General features: G+C 38.6%; 1 protein-coding gene and 1 non-coding gene across 2 annotated transcripts in view; one reads left to right on the top strand and one right to left on the bottom strand.

Annotated features, from left to right (window-relative positions):
- The window catches only part of LOC124776932 (ryanodine receptor), a 694,095-nt gene that overhangs the window by 74,740 nt on the left and 596,864 nt on the right, over nucleotides 1–22,491 (bottom strand). Inside the window, exons 81-87 of the mRNA XM_047252151.1 lie at nucleotides 15,951–16,130; nucleotides 10,642–10,873; nucleotides 4,787–4,875; nucleotides 4,483–4,652; nucleotides 4,107–4,252; nucleotides 3,932–4,002; nucleotides 3,754–3,819 (exon numbers count right to left, since the gene is read on the bottom strand). Of these exons, the coding sequence (XP_047108107.1) occupies nucleotides 3,754–3,819; nucleotides 3,932–4,002; nucleotides 4,107–4,252; nucleotides 4,483–4,652; nucleotides 4,787–4,875; nucleotides 10,642–10,873; nucleotides 15,951–16,130 (954 nt within the window). The remainder of the gene's footprint in view (nucleotides 1–3,753; nucleotides 3,820–3,931; nucleotides 4,003–4,106; nucleotides 4,253–4,482; nucleotides 4,653–4,786; nucleotides 4,876–10,641; nucleotides 10,874–15,950; nucleotides 16,131–22,491) is intronic.
- Nucleotides 20,336–20,409, top strand: Trnat-ugu. The gene has a single exon. It is a non-coding gene; the product is annotated as a tRNA-Thr (tRNA).

The following is a 22,491-nucleotide window of genomic DNA, read 5'->3' as shown; positions in this document are numbered from 1 at the left end:
ACCCTCAAAATTACAGACAAATATCCTTAACATTGGTTTGTTGCAGGATTCTCGAACATATTCTCAGTTTGGATATAATGAATTTCCTTGAGACATAGAAGTTGCTGTCCATGTATCAGCATGGCTTTAGAAAGCATCACTCCTGTGAAACGCAACTCGCCCTTTTTTCACATGATATCTTGCGAACCATGGATGAAGGGTATCAGACAGATGTCATATTCCTTGACTTTTGGAAAGCATTTGACTCGGTGATCCACTGCAGACTCCTAACTAAGGTACGAGCATATGGGATTGGTTCCCAAATATGTGAGTGGCTCGAAGACTTCTTAAGTAATAGAACCCAGTACGTTGTCCTCATTGGTGAGTGTTCATCGGAGGTGAGGATATCATCTGCAAGGCCCCAGGGAAGTGTGGTAGGTCCGCTGTTGTTTTCTATTTACATAAATGATCTTTTGGATAGGGTGGATTGCAATGTGCGGCTCTTTGCTGATGATGCTGTGGTGTACAGGAAGGGGTCATCGTTAAGTGACTGTAGCAGGATACAAGATGACTTGGACAGGATTTGTGACTGGTGTAAAGAATGGCAGCTAGCTCTAAATACAGATAAATGTAAATTAATGCAGACAAATAGGAAAAAGAATCCCATAATGTTTGAATACTCCATTTGTAGTGTAGCGCTTGACACAGTCACGTCGATTAAATATTTGGGCGTAACATTGCAGAGTGATATGAAGTGGGACAAGCATGTAATGGCAGTTGTGGGAAAGGCGGATAGTCATCTTCGGTTATTGGTAGAAGTTTGGGAAGATGTGGTTCATCTGTAAAGGAGACAGCTTATAAAACACTATAATACGACCTATTCTTGAATACTGCTCGAGCGTTTGGGATCCCTATCAGGTCGGATTGAGGGAGGACATAGAAGCAATTCGGAGGCGGGCTGCTAGACTTGTTACTGGTAGGTTTGATCATCACGCGAGTGTTACGGAAATGCTTCAGGAACATGGATGGGATTCTCTAGAGGAAAGGAGGTGTTCTTTTCGTGAATTGCTACTGAGGAAATTTAGAGAACCAGCATTTGAGGCTGACTGCAGTACAATTTTACTGCCGCCAACTTATATTTTGCGGAAAGACCACAAAGATAAGATAAGAGAAATTAGGGCTCGTACAGAGGCATATAGGCAGTCATTTCTCTCTCGTTCTGTTTGGGAGTGGAACAGGGAGAGAAGATGCTAATTGTGGTACGAGGTACCCTCCGCAATGCACCGTATGGTGGATTGCGGAGTATGTATGTAGATATAGATTCTGATTTTGTAACTGCTGCCATGCTGGGTGAGAGATACGCCGATACGTTACAGAATCACATCATCCCCAACCTGGATGATAAACACCTGCTGGAACGTACAATGTTTATGAAGAATGGCGCTCCACCCCATATTGCTAGACGCGTGAAAGATCCCTTGCATGTGTCGTTTGGTGATGATCATGTGCTCAGCCACCACTTTCGTCATGCTTAGCCTCCCAGGTCCCCAGACCTCAGTCCGTGCGATTATTGGCTTTGGGGTTACCTGAAGTCGCAAGTGCATCGTGACCGACCGACATCTCTAGGGATGCTGAAAGACAACATCCGATGCCAATGCCTCACCATAACTCCAGACATGCTTTACAGTCCTGTTCACAACATTATTCCTTGACTACAGCCATTGTTGAGGAATGATGATGGACATATTGAGCATTTCCTGTAAAGAACATCTTTGCTTTGTCTTACCTTGTTATGCTAATTATTGCTATTCTGATCAGATGAAGTGCCATCTGTTGGACATTTTTTGAACTTTTGTATTTTTTTGGTTCTAATAAAACCCCATGTCATTCCAAGCATGTGTGTCAATTTGTACCTCTCTATCTACATTATTCCATGATTTATTCAGTTTTCAAATTTATACTGACTTTTTGATCACCTGGTATATTATCTATAAGACTGTTTGTATTATATATTATTCTTGTGAGTTCGTGTATGTGTGGAAACAGATTGAAACTACATAATAGATTTAGGAATTGATTTTTTGGCCTACTTTCATTCATAAGCTTTATGTCGAAATCCCCACAGACAACTACAGCGGCTCCTTCAGTAAAAAGAATGTTAAGCAGTGTTACTAATTTATTAATGAATATGTGTGTGTCGCCATATATTGCTATTACTTGGACTTTTCCCTGTATTTCATACAACTGAATAGCTGCTGTTTCAAAATGATTTTGCACACTCAATAATTCAGCTCACATTTTCTTTTGTACCTCATATGCACCAACAGTACCACAGGAAATAGAATAGTTGAAGAACGGGATCCATTCTACCAAAATATCATTTATGATGGACATGCTTACCCAAGTATTGGAGAAATTTGGGTATCAACGTGACATTCTTCACGTTGCTGGTGGAGGACATATTGAACATCTGTAATCTAAACTTGAAAGATACATAAATGTGTGTCCCAATGTTCGTAGCTGTATGACTTACAGTTTAATAAATATATGCATTCGAAATACATATATTCTTTTTGAAACACTCTGTACATTTTTTAAATTAACTTTTCTGCCTTTGTAATGATTATTTATTTTCTATTACTGGCCAGTTTCAGTTGTGCAGATTTCAATGGATAGTTAATGCCTTGTTTGGCAATAATTTGGATTACTTTTTTGGCAGTTCATATCACCTCTATTCACATTTGCTGTCTTCACTGGATGGAAGTGATCCTTTAATTCCATAGTTATGAAATATCAGTCAACAGCTGCAAAATGTTTCAACTGCATGATTTACCATTTCTGTGCTAGACATCTATATTCCAGCTGAGGACTGATACCACCTGAGCATGATATTAGTATTGTTTATTTTTGATTTTATTGCAAGTTTATACTAGGACCCCCCCCCCCCCCCCCCAAAGGAATTTCAAAGTAAATCCATAAATGAAACATCAGAATGCACACCAAAAATGGAGCCACTTACGTATGACACAGAAGAGGCCAAAGGAAAATTTAGTTTGGCCTTAGTGAAGAATTAGTGGCAGAATAAATATTTGCATCAATCTATAAATCTATAAGCATCTCTTCACGGTTTAGTTTCAAAAGCACTGTTAGTACATACAAGTCTGAGTCAGGTTACAGATCTGGTATTGTATACATTTTTAATCTGGCATGAAGGTTTCAAAATTTGTTTCATGAAGGAAATCACACAAAACCAACAAAGTGTCTAAGTAAAACTTTTCTATAGGCATCTGGACAGCAGAGAGGAGGCTTCTGTCACCCCCCCCCCCTCCCCCCCCCCCCTCCCCCCCAGAGGACAATTTCTGTCTACTCTATAAACTTACAGAAGTGTAAGGTTATGGCAGTATAATTGTTGTGTATCAAAAATATTATTCATCTCCACCTAACTAATAACATTTTGCAACAATCCAATGTCTCTCTTTCCTTGACTCAACTCACATTTCTTCGGCATCTCTGCAACATTTTCACATATATTACACAAGACTATCATAACAGTACAAGAATGTCTCTTTATCCCCTCAGCCTCCTGCAGGTTGGCTTAGTGTACATTCCAAATATTTTAACGTCATCTTTAATGTTGCCTTTTATGTCTTGTTAGCTATGGAAGACTTCATCAGAATCCTCCTAACATAATTACACACTAGTTTTCTGCTGTGTTTGACAGAGGTTTGGTGTAAGTCAGCATGTGACAGCTATCTCAACAGAAATAAAACTCACCTGGAAACTTGCAGAACTTGTAAGGTCCTTTAATTTCAGGAACATGTCAAAGTATTTCAGGATCAACTGAAACAGAAGTTCACAGTAGAGTTATTTCAGTCACTAATAGAATACAGACCATGCTAACTTGCAGTGTATGACAAGTAGTACATAACTATAAATTATCAAGATAGCCCACCTCCACATTAGATGCAGACTCTACTAGTGTGTCAACCATCTGTTTACCAATTGTACCATTCACAACATTGCCTGAAAGAACAAACAATGCAGAGATATAGTGGATGCAATTTTAGAAACATGGACCTTACTCTTTTTACTACAACAGTATGACAAATGCAGTAAAGCTTCCATACCTTCAAGCATGGACAGCATCATAGTTATCATGTCCTTCTGCAAATTCAATAGTTCCTTCAGGAGGTCTACCTGACTAGAATGTTTTGAAAGTTTGTCCTGCATGTGTGAAAACAGGAACAGGAAGCCTCCAACTGCATCCCAGAGCCTACAAAGTGAGTACGTGTCATGAATCCAGTCAGACAGTCCAAACAAGTCATATGTAACTTAAAGGGCCTTTTACAAATAAAAAATATTGACAATCCTTTTAAATAATGAGGAGCATCTGAATAATAGCAGCTTGTGTGGATGGCTGTAAACAAATGCTCCTCTTATGTCATAAATACTGTCAAAATTTATTTTGAAAAGGAAAGAAGTACTTTATATTACAGCTTGTACCTTGAATGGGCCAGAGCCTGCTGGTTCTGTGTGCAGGGCCCCTGGATTACTTCAGTAAGTGTGTTAAACACCTGACTTGCTACCCCAATGGCTTTGAAGAAATTTGCCTTACCAGCAGGATCTATTATTTCCTTACTTGAGTAGTGCCAGTAGAAGTCCATTATTGATTCCTAGAAGCAGTACCATCTATTTCCAATGACAAGTTTTAGGATAAATAAAAACACCAACAAGTATCAGAAGAATAGGAAACTATAAAGCTAAACTTAAAAATAATAAATTATAATACTATTTTGAGTATTTATACCTGTAATCGCAGCAGGTAGTCAACAGTGCAGATGACAACATTCACTGTTGTTGTATTCCCAGCCTGTGTCCTCAAGTAATTCTGCCATTCTGTGAAAGAAAATGGAATTACATTTCAAATTATATAAAGTGTGGTAAGTTACAAAAAAATGGTCATGCAACATATTTTTCTTCTACTTTATGGAAACCAAATATGATACAGACTGAATATTGAAACAAAAGGAAAATGCAGTTACTTTAGATATACTTCTTCACTTTCAGTGTCGTTACGTAAATCTTTATGTGCATATATAAACATGCAAGCATACATACATACATACATACATACATTAATCCTTGTTCTATAGATCATGAATAAGACAGTTCGTAATTATGTGGAATGTGTCACTTTAATGTAAGTTTTCTTTACACAAAATAATAAATAAATATTTTTTTAAGTAATTTTCATGTGAAATTTCAGATTGTACTAAGTCACATCATGCCATAATATTTTTGATTTAATAATTACTTCACTATTATGTGACTGAATGCCTGTTGTGTGAGAATGATACAGCACTTATAACCTAAGTATGAGAAATGAAACAGAACCATTATGCACTTTTTATGTGTGCATCAACATGTTTAAAGTGAAGCTACATCTATATGTACATCTATATCCATACTCCGCAAGCCACCTGACGGTGTGTGGCAGAGGGTCCCTTGAGTACCTCTATCGGTTCTCCATTCTATTCCAGTCTCGTATTGTTCGTGGGAAGAAGGATTGTCAGTATGCCTCTGTGTGGGCTCTAATCTCTCTGATTTTATCCTCATGGTCTCTCCGCGAGATATACATAGGAGGGAGCAATATACTGCTTGACTCCTTGGTGAAGGTATGTTCTCGAAACTTCAACAAAAGCCTGTACCAAGCTACTGAGCATCTCTCCTGCAGAGTCTTCCACTGGAGTTTATCTATCATCTCCGCAATGCTTTCGCAATTGCTAAATGATCCTGTAACAAAGTGCGGTGCTCTCTGTTGGATCTTCTCTATCTCTTCTATTAACCCTATCTGGAACGGATCCCACACTGCTGAGCAGTATTCAAGCAGTGGGTGAACAAGTGTACTGTAACCTACTTCCTTTGTTTTCGGATTGCATTTCCTTAGGATTCTTCCAATGAATCTCAGTCTGGCATCTGCTTTACCGACGACCAACTTTATATGATCATTCCATTTTAAATCACTCCTAATGCGTACTCCCAGGTAATTTATGGAATTAACTGCTTCCAGTTACTGACCTGCTATATTGTAGCTAAATGATAAGGGATCTTTCTTTCTAGGTATTCACAGCACATTACACTTGTCTACATTGAGATTCCATTGCCATTCCCTGCACCATGCGTCAATTTGCTGCAGATCCTTCTGCATTTCAGTACAATTTTCCATTGTTACAACCTCTCGATATACCACAGTATCATCCGCAAAAAGCCTCAGTGAACTTCCGATGTCATCCACAAGGTCATTTATGTATATTGTGAATAGCAACGGTCCTACGACACTCCCCTGCGGCACACCTGAAATCACTCTTACTTCAGAAGACTTCTCTCCATTGAGAATGACATGCTGCATTCTGTTATCTAGGAACTCTTCAATCCAATCACACAATTGGTCTGATAGTCCATATGCTCTTACTTTGGTCATTAAACGACTGTGGAGAACTGTATCGAACGCCTTGCGGAAGTCAAGAAACACGGCATCTACCTGGGAACCCGTGTCTATGGCCCTCTGAGTCTCATGGACGAATAGCGCGAGCTGGGTTTAACACGATTGTCTTTTTTGAAAGCCATGCTGATTCCTACAGAGTAGATTTCTAGTCTCCAGAAAAGTCATTATACTCGAACATAATACGTGTTCCAAAATTCTACAACTGATCGACGTTAGAAATATAGGTCTATAGTTCTGCACATCTGTTCGACGTCCCTTCTTGAAAACGGGGATGACCTGTGCCCTTTTCCAGTCCTTTGGAACACTACGCTCATCTAGAGACCTACGGTTGCTGATCTGGGCACTGCTCTTTCTGCAGCTTTAGTAACCACCTATCCCAAATTCCCATTCAGTACATTTGTACTGTCTGCAAATATCACAGTACTTTGTAGAGTACAGATATAAAATTACAAATACTAGTTGAGTCTCTGTGATGTGTATGCATCACAAGTCAATCATCTATAGGTAAGTGGTTACCTTTCCTTTGTTTTTCCATCCTGAAATTGCCATTATTGTAGTAACACAGTTTGTATAAGTATTTGGAATAAGAAAAGAGTTTTAAAATACATTCATTACAGACAAGATTTTAAGTTATTAATGTTCACTGTGATGTTTACATTATACTAGTGTTTAACAGCCTACTGTAATCTTCAGCTGTTTCAAAAGGGTTGGTTCATGCTGACCAGTAATCATATTCTATCACAGAAACAGCAACTAAGAAAGAAGTAAATGTCAATGAGATAAATGTGCAACAGCCTGGAATATATCACCAGTGATAATGTATACTACTGGAACTGTTGGTTTATTAATGCCATGTTTCACTATAAATAGCCACGCTCTAAGTGATTTTGCAGTAAAACTTGGTCCATATTCTGTGATCTAAGTTGTCTGAAGACAACACCAAGGAAGCTGAAACCGATCTAACAATTGTAAATATTTTTTGTCTTGTGACGAAGCAAGCTGGGATCTCTTTACTTCCTTTCTTGTTTTGCCATCTGCCTCCTTCAATTCATTTTTGACTAATTACCAATAACACACTGAGTATAATCTGCATTTCCATAAATATAGTATCAAATCTAATTTTGTGTTCAGTTTTTTGTATGTACTCAATTTCCTAATTCATTTTGACTATTCCTAGTTAATATCTTATGTTATAGGGTGAAATCAGTAATTGTTTTGTAACTTTAATTCTGTTGTTGACTTATAAACATATATAAATTCTGTACTAATTACAAATATTTGGAAGAACCACCACTAGGATTCTTAAACTATTTATTTTATCTATTCGAAAACATGTTAGCAAAGCCAGCCCTTATTTAATTCCAAAATAATTACGAGGTTTGTCAAAAGCACTGTTTGCATAACTATATCTGTTAATTTCGTCATTCAAACAAGTAATTTCGACCTAACCCTTGTAGTAGAAGAAACCATTAGAAAGAAGGCATTTCTCAATGTATTCAGCTAATTGAATGAGTTATGTTTTATTTCTTTAACATCAAACAATGTATAGTTCAGTACATATCATTGTGAGGATATATAGGGGCCTGACTTTTGGTCCTGAGACAGTCAGTCCACAGCTAATTTTCTGACGAGAAATCTGTATTAGTTAGATCAACAACAATGCATCAACTTAACCGTGGAATAAGTATAACACAAATAGGCTGTGTGTTAAAACAATGACAGTTTCTGTTCAATAGTGTCACATGTACCATATTCTTATCCAAGAACTGTGTGGTTATGTTTTTACTGCTCATAGATGCTCAACAGTAAACTCCTGACATATGCCTGAAAACTATTAATGAGGCTTATCGAAAGTTAACCAATATTGAACTGGCCATTGTATGGTATTGTATTACATTAAACTGGGGACCTAGAAACAACAGAGAGGTTTCGTCCCGCCATAGCCCTCAGAGATTCACAAACCCACAACAAGCCACAGCAGTCCACTCACCCCACCATCACCCCACACCGAACCCAGGGTTATTGTGCGATTCGGCCCCCAGTGGAATGATTAAACATTACCATTTCAGATCTTCTGTGAGCTAAGTTTTTATCGGATACATGGTTCAGCACATGCATGAATTAGTTCCTATTTAAGAAACATCAAGCAGAAAGTTACAATAGGACATTTGAGGAACACAAACAAGAACACTATATCCTCTTCATGGAAAGGAATCACAATGAGCGTTGTGCAGGGTACAATCATGGACCTGCTATTGTTCTTGCTCTTTGTCAGTGGTCTAGTCTACCATTTTATTTGAATCAGGAGGCAATTTTTTTCCATTTTAGACATGATAGAAGCATTATTGTCAAGCAAATCAAAGAATCATCTATGCAAAAGTCATTAATGATTTTTTTTGTTAAAGATATTAATTGGTTTTACGCAAATGGACTAGCTCTAAATTTAGAAACAACACAGTTCATCCAGCATTGCACTGTCAAAATATCACACTCATTATGAATGTAGTTTACAAAAAAACAGTGTACTAAGTTCTAAGTTCTTTGGTATGCATATTGTTGAAAACTTAAACTGGAAAAAATCATATAGTAAACCCTATAAAACAATTAGGATCAGCTACTTTTCCATAACAATAATTGACAACTTTGGTGGAGGGGGAGGGGGGGGGGGGGGGGTCAATGATGAGACACAGAAATCAGTCAATTAATATATTTTACATATTTTCATTGACTGATGTAATATGGTAGAATATTCTGGGGTAGCTCCTCTTTTACTCAAAAAGATATTCCTTGTACAAAAGAAGATAATTAGAATCATATGTGGAGATCACTCAGGTACATCTTGTATGCATCTGCTTAAATACTTGAGAATATTAATCACAGCCTTTAGTTTAAATGTAAGAGATATATTATTATTTATTCACTAACAGCAGTCCATGTACACAATGTGGGTTTTGATAACTAGACTTATGCAAATATAGTCCCTGCAATAATAAGATTTTACATTTAAAATTACAAACAACATTCAGATTTTACCTTAAAAATTACATGTTAGATTTAGGTTACCATACAGTTATAGAATTCTTTTATCTTGTAAACATGGATTCTTATTAACAGGTTCTGTGATGCCTCCCAAAGTAAATGTATAGTAGGTTTCTCATTGCCAGGAGTAGTTTATTACACAGCTTTACACCATATACTTAAAACTATTTTGGCACTTCTTAATCTAATATGTTCTATGAGAGATACAGCAATATTGTATGAGAAGAAAATACAATCTGCACTTCCCTCTGGTGAATCTAACTTTGACACAGAATGCAGTGCAATGTTTGGCTATAAATCTAACAATGGAGAGTCTAGGTTGGAATATCAACTCCAGAGCAGCTGGAGATGGCACTCCTGTGTGCATCAGATGTGCCTTCTTGTATGTGTGTGTGTGTTTTCCTTTCTTTTCTGAACAAGGCTTTGGCTGAAAAGTCAGTGTGAACCATCTTCTTATTGTGCCTATCTGCAACTCAATGTGTCATTTTTAAGGTTGTGTCATTTTTAAGGTATCAGCTATGAATCTCTTTTGTAATCTTCACATTAAAATAAAATATATTACAGATAGCTTAAAGTGCTTTCACATGTAACTTAAAGGTGTTTTTCCTTAACACCACCTTCTATACAATACAGGAATTTTTAAACTGGAATAATTAGTTAATTAGAAACTTGTACATGGCGAGCAAATATGTAATCATCTCTGCAATCTTTTGATCAAGTGACACATTGCATATTATAATATCTATTGTGAATATGATCTAGGGAACATGGAACAAACATCCTTAATAACTAATTGAGCATACAGAGAAGATACACTAGTACAGTACAAGCAAAACAATAATTAATTCTAGTCACTGGTCAAAGTACCAGACAGAAGGGGTACTGATGGCTGTTGATTATCATCACATTACCTATTTTGATTAACTTCTGTTACTCTGACATCACATTCACTCACTGAAATATGCCAAGAGAGGCACTGCACACATGATACAGACAAGTTCTACATCTCAAAATATTCAACACAAATGACTGTTTTAAAAATAATTAAGAGTTTCCATAAAGAAGTTCAGCTATGTTGTAAGTATCCAATTATGAAAACACCTTCAAGCCATACGTACCAAGATTGTGCCCTTCACAGGTCAGTTGTATGAATCGGAAGAGCGCACAAGTGAACTCAGCATCATGCATGTTCTTCTCTCCTGCAGCTCCTTCAGATCCTACCCCAAGCCCTTCAGCTTTAGTGTTGCGTTCAAATGCATCCAAGTCCAGAACACTGCAGGAGTTCATGAGACCGGCAATTGACGTGAAGAAACCAACATCCTTCTTTTCCTTGAGGTGGTTTAGCATTCCCTAATAACATATAATGTAATTAAAGGTGGTTATGAAACTGATCGCTTCCAGCTTTTGTCTGAAGAGGAGAGTGGGAAGTTTCTCAGCAGACAACCCACAACAAAAGAAAGGGATGCAATTACAGAGGCAAAAGATAACTGATGTAATAATATCTATACATTATTTATACCTTCTCTCTCTCTTTCTACCCATTCCCATTTCTTCTTGGAAGGGGGGGGGGGGGGATGAGGGAAATGTTGAGAGACAAGAGGAACTCTATTCAGAGTCAGTAGTGTAGAATGAAGAGGATAAGTTGTATTTCATTCATACTTCCCTAAACTCAAGATGTAATTCTGATTTATCCATAAATAACATTGTAATGATATTGTGTTTAATATTCAAACAATTCTTCTTGAGACTGTTGATTCAGAAGCAAAATATTATTCTTCTTTTTCTTGAAATTCTTTTCTTTCTGATTCAGAGCTTGGTCTTGTAAATACAAATGTATATGTTTTGTATTGTCACTGACAATTGCTGCATGTGTGCACACATGACTTTAGCTTCATGTTACACTTTCCACCTTCTAATACCATGTCACCCTCACAACATCCCCACAATGACCCCCTTAAGTTTTATTTACATTCCCTCTGCAAACATGCCTTCACCCTAGCCAGATTACGCTCCCATATTTTATTTACTCAGGCTTGTCTGACATTTGGCATTACCCCCAAAGGCCTCACACTTAAAGTTCCTATCTCTGGCTGTAACCCTACTTTCCATCAGTCCCTATACCAGTTGCAAACCGAACAATCCATAGCCCTCACCCGCCTAATCCTTCACCTACACATCAACTCAGCCAATGAACACACCCGTCAACTCCTATCCCTAATCAAAGTTCTCAATCTTTCCTCTCCCACTTCCACACTGGCTGTTCAGAGCATCCTCCTACAGTCCAACAGCAAATTAGAACAGCATGCCACCCTCCACCTCAAAAAAATATCCAATTTCCTGGTTTCCCACCTCTGGAAAGGCAACCCACTTACCCTCCACAACCTTTCCAACAAACCTCAACCTCCTCTCATTGCACACAGATCCAGTCTCTCCCATCTACTCAATCTCCCACTTCCAGCGCCACTCCCCCCAAAACCCCAAAATTCTAGTCAACACAATCTGGAACCACAACACCCCAATTTAGTAGTTAACCTTTCCTCCAAACCTCTCTCCCAATCCAAAACCTCTGTCCCATCCAAAGGCCTCACCTCCAACCCTACTCCCAGATTCAACCAACAGCCCTCGTCAAAGATTTACTGTCCTACATTTGTAGTCTCTGCTGGAAATATCACTTTGTCACGAAGAAAAATAATCCTAATCCTACTCCCCAAGACACTATCCAAATTGAACCCTGCCTGGAACAGTTCCGTCCTCCGTCACAGCGGGACGCACCTCCTCTTCCTCAAAATCACCCTCTCCAAACCTTCCAGGAATTTTTCACTTCCAGTCTTGCCTCTCAATCTTTCTTGAAAAACCTTAATCCTACTCCCAACATCACCACAGCTGACGCCCAGGCTATCCGTGATCTGAAAGCTGACTGATCAATCGTCATTCTTCCGGCTGACAAGGGTTCCACGACCGTGGTACTTGGATCGTCGAGAGTATGTGGCTGAGGGACTGCATCAGCTTTCAGACAACACTACATACAAAGTTTGCCATCAAAGACAAAAACCACTTTCTCGAATGCCTGCAACCCTTACCCAATCTGTTACCCCTGGAAACCATCCTTGTAACCATTGACGCCACTTCCTTGTACACAAATATCCTGCACGTCCAGGGCCTCGCTGCAATGGAGCACTTCCTTTCACGCCGATCAACGGCTACCCTACCTAAAACCTCTTTCCTCATTACCTTAGCCAGCTTCATCCTGATTCACAACTTCTTCACTTTTGAAGGCCAGACATACCAACAATTAAAGGGAACAGCCATGGGTACCAGGATGGCCTCCTCGTATGCCAACCTATCCATGGGTCACTTAGAGGAAGCCTTCTTGGTTACTGAGGCCTGCCAACCCAAAGTTTGGTACAGATTTATTGATGACATCTTCATGATCTGGACTCACTGTGAAGAAGAACTCCAGGATTTCCTCTCCAAACTCAACTCCTTTGGTTCCATCAGATTCACCTGGTCCTACTCCAAATCCCATGCCACTTTCCTCGACGTTGACCTCCATCTGTCCAATGGCCAGCTTCACACATCCGTCCACATCAAACCCACCAACAAGCAACAGTACCTCCATTATGACAGCTGCCACCCATTCCATATCAAATGGTCCCTTCCCTACAGCTTAGGGCTTCGTGGCAAACGAATCTGCTCCAGTCCTGAATCCCTGAACCATTACACCAATAACCTGAAAACAGCTTTCGCATCTCGCCACTACCCCCCCAACCTGGTACAGAAGCAAATAACCAGAGCCACTTCCTCATCCCCTCAAACCCAGAACCTCCCACAGAAGAACCCCAAAAGTGCCCCACTTGTGAGAGGATACTTTCCGGGACTGGATCAGACTCTGAATGTGGCTCTCCAGCAGGGATACGACTTCCTCAAATCCTGCCCGAAATGAGATCCATCCTTCATGAAATCCTCCCCACTCCACCAAGAGTGTCTTTCTGCCATCCACCTAACCTTTGTAACCTCTTGGTTCATCCCTATGAAATCCCCAAACCACCTTCCCTACCCTCTGGCTCCTACCCTTGTAACCGCCCCCGGTGTTAAACCTGTCCCAAGCACCCTCCCACCACCACCTATTCCAGTCCTGTAACCCTGAAGGTGTACACAATCAAAGGCAGAGTCACATGTGAAAGCACCCACGTGATTTACCAACTGACATGCCTACACTGTGAAGCCTTCTATGTGGGAATGACCAGCATCAAACTGTCCATTCCCATGAACGGACACAGGCAGACAGTGTTTGTTGGTAATGAGGATCACCCTGTGGCTAAACATGCCATGGTGCACGGCCAGCACATCTTGGCAAAGGGTTACACAGTCCAGGTTATCTGGATACTTTCCACCGACACCAACCTATCAGAACTCTGGAGATGGGAACTTGCCCTTCATTATATTCTCTCTACCCATTACCCACCAGGCCTCAACCTCTGCTAATTTCAAGTTGCCATCCCTTGTACATCGCCTGTCATTCAACAACATCTTTGCCTCTGTACTTCTGCCTCGACTGACATCTCTGCCCAACCTCTTTGCATTTACATATGTCTGCCTGTGTCTGCATATGTGTGGATGGATATGTATGTGTGTGCGAGTGTATACCTGTCCTTTTTTCTCCCTGAGGTAAGTCTTTCTGCTCCTGGGATTGGAATGACTCCTTGCCCTCTCCCTTAAAACCCACATCCTTTCGTCTTTCCCTCTCCTTCCCTCATTCCTGATGAAGCAACCTTGGGTTGCGAAAGCTTGAAATTTGTGTGTGTGTTTGTGTGTTTTTTATTGTGTCTATCTACCAGCGCTTTCTCATTAATCCTGGTATTGGTTTTTATATATCTGGTATAGGGGTGAACATTCTTGGCTGTTTCGCTGAAAGAATTTCATTTGATTTTGTATATGATGTATTATATTTCATGCTAAAATGTATAAAAAGAAATTAATTTGTTAGTACTCTGTATGTACAGTTAAAATTACTCTTCTTTTTAAAATATTTGAAATTATGAAATTTCCAATATACTTAAAATTCATATTATTAATTGTACAATCTAACCCTAATTATTAAATTTATTTCTGGATTCATTTATAAAATAATGTTATATCTTGGTAATGAGTCTTCTTTTGTTAATAAAGTTTGTAAACTCTTTTGCTTTGTAAACTCTTTGGAATATTATGAGTACCACAGAAAGTCAGTAGTAGTGGGCATGCCTCTGATGGAGACAGACATTTATACGATCTACACTAACAATGTAATATGGAATGTTAAGTGGAAATTGTAAAAAATGGTGTGATATTTAATAATGTGACAAGTAATAAAATTCAAGAAATATACAGGCAAATCTTCATCACTTATTTAGTCATCAGGAACCCACAAAGTTATATAAAAATTTCAGCTGCTAGAATGTACCCCTAGATGCAATACTTGGAGCCAACAACAAGAGAAAATGAAGATAAGTAAAAAGTTTTTCTTTTGTATATCTTACACCTCTTGAAGCTTTTGAAACCAATGAAGGCATTAAGAACAATTTAATGGTGATGTGCGGGAGGGTAAGATTACAAGTCCCGATGGTACCAATCGGCTGCTGTGTCATCCTCAGCCCACAGGCATCATTGGATGCACATATGGACAGTCATGTGGTCAGCACACCGCCGTATGCCAGTTTATGAGACTGGAGCTGCTACTTCTCAATCAAGGAGTTTCTCAGTTTGCCTCAAAAGGCAACACCTATCTCTGAGAAGTGCTGACAAGAGATCTTGATTCTCACCAGAGAAGCCTCCTCAAAATATGCCTCACAACCACACAGTGTATTCCATGTGACTCCAACAATTATAAGGATTCAGGATTCAACAAATGTCGGCAGCCAATCATGTTAACTATCCCCACTGCCTGTGAAATGTGTCTACATCTACACTATATAACTGGATGCATCAAAAATCTACTCACCAAGTGGCAAAAGGAAAAACCCATATAAGAAAGTTAATGAAATGTGTGAGCTTTTGGAGCCAGTGGCTTCTTTTTCTGGCAGAAAGGTTAAAGGGGTAGGAAAAGGGATGAAGAAAAAGGACTGTTGATGTTTAGGGAATGGGGACAGTTATGGAAAAGTCGCCCAGAATGCCAGGTCAGAGGAGACTTACTGGACAAGACGAGATGGAAAAGTTTGAGACTTTTCTTCTCATCCTCTCTGGAATGTTTCTCCTGATTCAGGGTTCTGGATGGCTTCTCCATAACTGTCCTAATTTCCTAAACATTGCCAGTCCTTTTCCTTCATGTCTCTTCTTTCTCCTTCAACCATTCTGCTACAAGAAGGAGACACTGATCCTGAAAGCTTGAACTCCAACTTCAATATGGTGTGATGATTTAATTTGTTTTATGAATATTGCTGTTTCTCACCATTTGAATATCGCTGTTTCCTCCTCTCAGTATTGATATACCAAGTTGCAAAGTTTTCATAACCATTTCACTTGGTACTCCTTTGCATGCTGATATATGCAGAAGAACCATCTCTGCAACACCACGATTTGCTAAGCGTGCTTGATGGAACAGGAGCTTTTGTTTTTCCATTTCTTGTTCCTGTAGACATGTACATTATACCATTAAGAATGTTAACAAACACAAAACATTCTACTTATTAAACTTACAGTAAGCCTACTTTCCTTAATTGTTAACATCTCTGTGCCATTAACAACCAAATAAAGTTCACAAAATAATTATTAAAACATAATAAGTAGAATTTTTTTTTTAAAATTTAGGCTATCTTTTGTTATTTTTGTGGTAATGTTAGCATCAGTTTTAAAACAGTCAGCACTTAGTCATTTATAATTAAAAATAAAACATAAAATATACAAGAAAATGACCCAATTCTCAAAGCAATGAGTATATATTCCCATAAAAATGTTTATATGTGGGCATGACCAATACCAGCTGTTCATCTGAATGAATGGACACCTTCAAACAGGACCAGAGCAGATGACAGTGTCCAAAAATGCCAAAGTGTGAATGATTTTCAAAAAATGTGATTCACATCTGTACGTAGTAGCATGTGGAAACCATATTTTACTTTAGTCAGCAGTGAGCCAAGATTTTGTATCAGACCTTCAGAAAACCAACAGCTTCCCCTTGAAGATGTCCTTAGCAGATAGGGATTTCAACAAGAAATTCCCCAACTGTGGCATAATAATGCAGAATATTTTAATAATTTACATTTCCAGCCATGAAGTTTAAATTTTACAAACAGCATTTCATGTGGGCATAGCCAATAATCAGTTGTTCATCTGAATGAATGGCCTCCAAACTGGCTGAGAACAGAGTTGCCTACCCCATGACAAAGCACACTGTTGATCACAACACGGTCAATTTCAAACGCTGTTTTACAATGCACGTAGCACCATTTTCTCTAAACTAGATGCAAGTTGTTCTTGGAAACTGTCCCTGATTCCTGTAATCCTCCTCATCTCAATGTCAACTAACCCTCTGCTCCACATCCACTACCAACCTCTCCAAGTACACTAACTTCACCAACAGCTTCTTCCTCGGTAACTTCCCTTCCACTGTTCTGTCGCCCTGTCTAAATCTACTTCTCCATATCACCACCATCATGTGTCGGAGGAATTCACCAGTGCCATGCTCCATGTGTCACCTTCCTGTCTCATGCACCTGCTGGCCCTTCCTCTTGCATTCTGATCCTGTACATCTGGTGCCTTCCTCTGAGCTGACAGCCACCATCCTCCAACCTTCCCTCTCACTCCCTGGCTCTTTTCTCTCCTACCCAATTGCATCCAACACAATATTTCATCACAGTCAACCGGCAGAAATGCAGTCCTGGCTTTGTGTATTCAGCCGGCACAATTTATCTGTGCAACTGTGTGTGTATGTGTGGGACGGGTGGGGGTGGAGGGCTGACTCAACACATGCACAAACATGATAGAAGTTCAAAACAAATAGCAAATTCACATTTAGCCTCCTATTGTCTATGTTCTTCACAAGACTACACAGTCCATTCAATGAAGGAAAATTATGGGAAAAATCATTTGTTGCAAATTTTTGCACAGTGCAAGGAGTGTGTGTTCTGAACAACACACTGAAAATCGTGATCAGTTGGGTGTGAGGATTCTCATGAGGGATCATTTAAAAGAAACTTTTTTTTGGTAACTCAAATCCCACAGCTTCTAGTGAAATTGAATTAAGTTTCCTACAAAAAATTCCTGTTCATTCTTTCTGGGGGCGGCAAAACCATAGATTATTAAAAATATTGTTTTAAAAGTATAAAATTCATGTCTAGCTTTAAATGAAGTGGGTTAAAAACAAATACTCCATGTATGTAGTACATCTGAGTGCAGTAGAGACATATTAAGGGATAAACTCTGTTTCTGGAGCATAACAGGGTGAAGGGGAGGAAGCCTGAGGCAAGGTAGACTGCCAGATTGTGTTCATGCACTTATCTCCTTCATTAGTAAAAGTCTCATGAAGTTCTTGACCAATTTACTACAAATTTTTACACACAGCTCTAATAAACAGTCAGATGGACATAGCATATTTATTTTTAATATATATAATTGTATTATGCATAAGAATTAGATGGGTAGATCACGTAACTAATGAGGAGGTACTGAATAGAATTGGGGAGAAGAGGAATTTGTAGCACAACTTGACTAGAAGAAGGGATTGGTTGGTTAGGACATGTTCTGAGGCATCAAGGGATCACTAATTTAGTATTGGAGGGCAGCATGGAGGGTAAAAACCAAGAGACCAAGAGATGAATACACTAAGCAGATTCAGAAGAATGTAGGTTGGAGTAGTTACTTGGAGATGAAGAAGCTTGCACAGGATAAGACCACAGCAACAACACAGAGTATGTAAATACATATATAATATATAAAGGGGAAATGTTGTTAGCAATAATCTCAAAAAGATCTTGACTGATTTACTTCAAATTTTTAAGTGATACTCCAACAAATATTATATATTCTTTAAACAACAATCTACAAGTTTTCTGTTAAAACCAACTGCGAGAAAGAACGTGCTACACTGTCAAATGTGAGATTTTTTTCCTGCTGTCAGTATTAACTACAAAAGCAGGGCGTTTAAACAATAAGACAAATCATTTTTCCTATACATATTTTTTCTCCATATACATAATTTTAAACAAAAACTGTATACACAACTACATGTTTTCTTTCTCACACGTTGTTTTAATGGAAAACAGGAAAATTATATTTATATCTGACTGGCTTATGATCAGAATACTACTATGGAATCTGAATCATTAACAACTTTGTAAACCTGCCCAATTGTAGATTAAAACTTTGCAAAATACTGTCACTGAAGCTACCACCCTCACAGATACAGCAGTTGAAGAGGTCCCTCTCACACCCCTTATACCAATGATCCCAATCAATTTATACATTCATTTTAAGCGACATCAATTTCCACCACTTGAGGTTTTGTTTGCAATTGTAATAAGGAAGTCTAAAGGTCAGAGAGAGGGAGGAAGAGGAGATGGACAGAGAGGTGGGGGAGGAAATGGACATAGTAAGGGGAAAGGAGGAGGTGGACAGAGAAAGGGGGGAGCAGGAGAGAGAGAGAGAGAGAGAGAGAGAGAGAGAGAGAGAGAGAGAGAGAGATTGGGGAGGAGGAGATGGACAGAGAGAGCAACGTGGGAGGAGGAGATGGACAGGGAGAGAGGGGAGAAGGGGATTATGACAAATATTCAATTCCCATACATTTTTAGCAATTGTGAAGTATTAACAGGTTCACTAGTATTACACAAGAGCTCATGAGTGATTGTCTTCTAAATATGGAGTAAATATTCCAAATTATGTGCTATATGACCACAGTAATGTGTGGGTGTGAGTTTTTTTTACACTTTTTATACTGTATTTGCAAGTAAGGTTATGAATTGAGGGTGTTTTCGAATACAATCATTATTAAGTTACCTATTTGTTAGTGAATGGATAAGTGACTGAAGATTTGTGTGTTAGAAACGCTCATCCCAACCCCCCCCCCCCCCCCCCCTGCATATATTTTTTTTTTTTTAAATGGAAGAAGTAGAAGAAGAGGAAGAAGAAGAAGAAGACAAGTCATCTTCTGTGTTGATAATAATGGAATTCTTTTTTAGTTTATTTTAATTACTTTTGATATGTGATAGGATGTTTAAAATAAATTTTGCAAAGTACCTATAGTCATATTTACATATAAAATGTGTAATATGAATGTAAAATAACTTGATGCAAATCACCAGAATTAATTGTACAAATTATTCATGGAACAGAAAACTAACTGTGAAACTGTATTAAGAACGCTTCATTTTCTGCACGGAAGTCAAAAGTGATAATTACAATTAAATGAACACCCCTAGCTGCTTACAGGCATTGATATGAGTGAACAGGGACAGTTGAAAATATGTGCCCCAACTGGGACTCGAACCCGGGATCTCCTGCTTACATGGCAAACGCTCTATCCATCTGAGCCACTGAGGACACACAGAGGAACAGTGCGACTGAAAGGACTTATATCTGGCACGCCTCCCATGGGCTTGGGAAAGAAGAGATACTATCTTCAAATATATATAGTTAAGGCTCACCGGCCACTTGACCATCATCTTCTGTGCGGATGCACAAACAGAGCCCGAACTCTTAAGGGAATCAGCAGTAAAGCCACAAGTAATAAGTATAATGGGCAGGGCACTATGACTATAGTGCGGGACAATAAGTTGCGATGTGGGTCTCACGGGAGGTGTGCCAGAGATAAGTCCCTGCTGTTGCACTGTTTATCTGTATGTTCTCGGTGGCTCAGATGGATAGAGTGTCTGCCATGTAAGCAGGAGACCCGGGTTCGAGTCCCGGTCGGGACACACATTTTTAACTGTCTCCGTTGACTTATATCAACGCCTGTAAGCAGCTAGGCATATTCATTTCATTGTAATTTCATTCTAACATGCTGCATGGTCACCAATGGTATCTGTTCTTTCGGACATGTCCAAAAGAACAGATACCATCTTCACATATAAAAGTGATAATGAAACACATCATCTAATAATTGCCTTATCTGGTAGCAATGATAACATCTCCTATACTCTGAGTTTAAATTTATTAATTTTTCATCTGCATTTTTATCCTTTCTCTTTAAATATTTTTCCTTGATTTTATGGTATTCATTATATTTATGTACTCTCTGCCACACAAATACTTTTTGGGGCACTATTTCTGCTGTTTCCAGTTTTCTTCCAACATTTTTACTACACATATTTTCCTGGTCATACATACCTTTGGCAGTTCTCTTCGTGTAATTTCCATTCTTTTCTGTAATATTAGTTTCTCCTTCTTTCTTTCACCCTTTTTCTCTTTAGTCATGTCCTTCCTACTCCATTTTGTTTCACATGGTGCATTAGTGAATGCCCCCCCCCCCCACCCCCCTCCCTGCCCTTTCTTTTAATTTTTAGTTTACTTTCTCTAAGTGCTTTATTATTATTTATTTGTTCTTCTCTTTCTATAGTTCTACCCTTTCTCCATATTATACTTTTCTTCTTCTAATTTTGATTTTTATCTGCCCCATCAGCTTATGAGTCCTACCTGTGCTTATAAAATCCCTGCAGCTCATTATTATTACATACTCTAGGTTAATAATACTGCGTGCCTCATTCGACTGTAACTTGCAGCCTTTTTTTTATTTTATTAATTTATTTTCAGTGCTAATTGCAAAGAACTTGCTGTCATCTTGCTGAGAGGTTGTTCTCTGCCATACACGTGATGGGACATGGAAAAATGATAGAAAAGCTAAACTGGAACTGCTAACTTGGAATTTGATATCAGGTTGTAATTCTCACCATATTTTTATATCTAAAAACAAAGATAATGTGACTTACCAAACGAAAGTGCTTGCATATTGATAGATACACAAAGAAACACAAACATACACACAAAATTCAAGCTTTCGCAACCAACGGTTGTTTCACCAGGAAAGAGGGAAGGAGAGGGAAAGACGAAAGGATGTGGATTTTAAGGGAGAGGGTAAGGAGTCATTCCAACCCCGGGAGCGGAAAGACTTACCTCAGGGGGAAGAAAGGACAGGTATACACTCGTACACACACATTTCCCTGATTTCCAGACAAGTCTTAGCATTTTTCCCTCACAAATCTTGAGATCTCAAGGGTAAGCAAAGACAAAAGTTGGCAAAAAATTTAATGTCTGCTTGTGTCTGTGTATGTGTGGATGGATATGCCAGCACTTTCGATTGGTAAGTCACTTCATCTTTGTTTTTAGATATATTTTTCCCACGTGGAATGTTTCCTCGTATTATATTCTTCTCACCATATTTTTATTGTGAAGTGTGTTATTTCTCTTAGCCTGGCTTTCTGAGTGACTTTCTACTCTGTAAAGCGTATTTCTACATCTTTTCTGTGATTTTGCTGCTCCACTGAAGGCTCTAGTAGTTCAATATTTCATGTTTTTTTCTTTTTCTTTTTTTCCCCTGTAGCCCCACTTTCTCCACAGCCTTGCATCAATATTTTTAATAAATAATGAGCAGTTGGCTGTCTCCTGTCATATTACATTTCCAGCTGACCTCTTTTTCTTTTTAAAAAATTATTCTCTACTGGTACTGACATTATGGTACCAAAGTTCAGTGTTCAACTTTCCAGAACATCTGAAATGATCACTTATGCTGAACCAACTGAGAAATGAGATTGCATAAAAAATGCTAGGTCTTGAGTAACATGAAGAAATCCCAGTTATGTTACATTAGGTTATTCTTCTGATATTATGCAAACTGAAGTCACATTGAGAATGCACAGATATTATATCTCTGGAAGCAGTTTATTATAAAAAATGAATCTCTGATGAATAACTACAGATGTAAAGAATTAAGAAATCATAAGGATTATCTCTTTATATATTGATAAGAAGACAAGTACAAAGTTATACATACCATTAATTTG

The sequence above is a fragment of the Schistocerca piceifrons genome, chromosome 2 (assembly GCF_021461385.2).
Source record: "Schistocerca piceifrons isolate TAMUIC-IGC-003096 chromosome 2, iqSchPice1.1, whole genome shotgun sequence".
In the NCBI taxonomy this organism is placed as follows: domain Eukaryota; kingdom Metazoa; phylum Arthropoda; class Insecta; order Orthoptera; family Acrididae; genus Schistocerca; species Schistocerca piceifrons.
The sequence above is the reverse complement of the archived record's forward strand: the minus strand, read 5'-3'. Positions and strand labels throughout refer to the sequence as shown.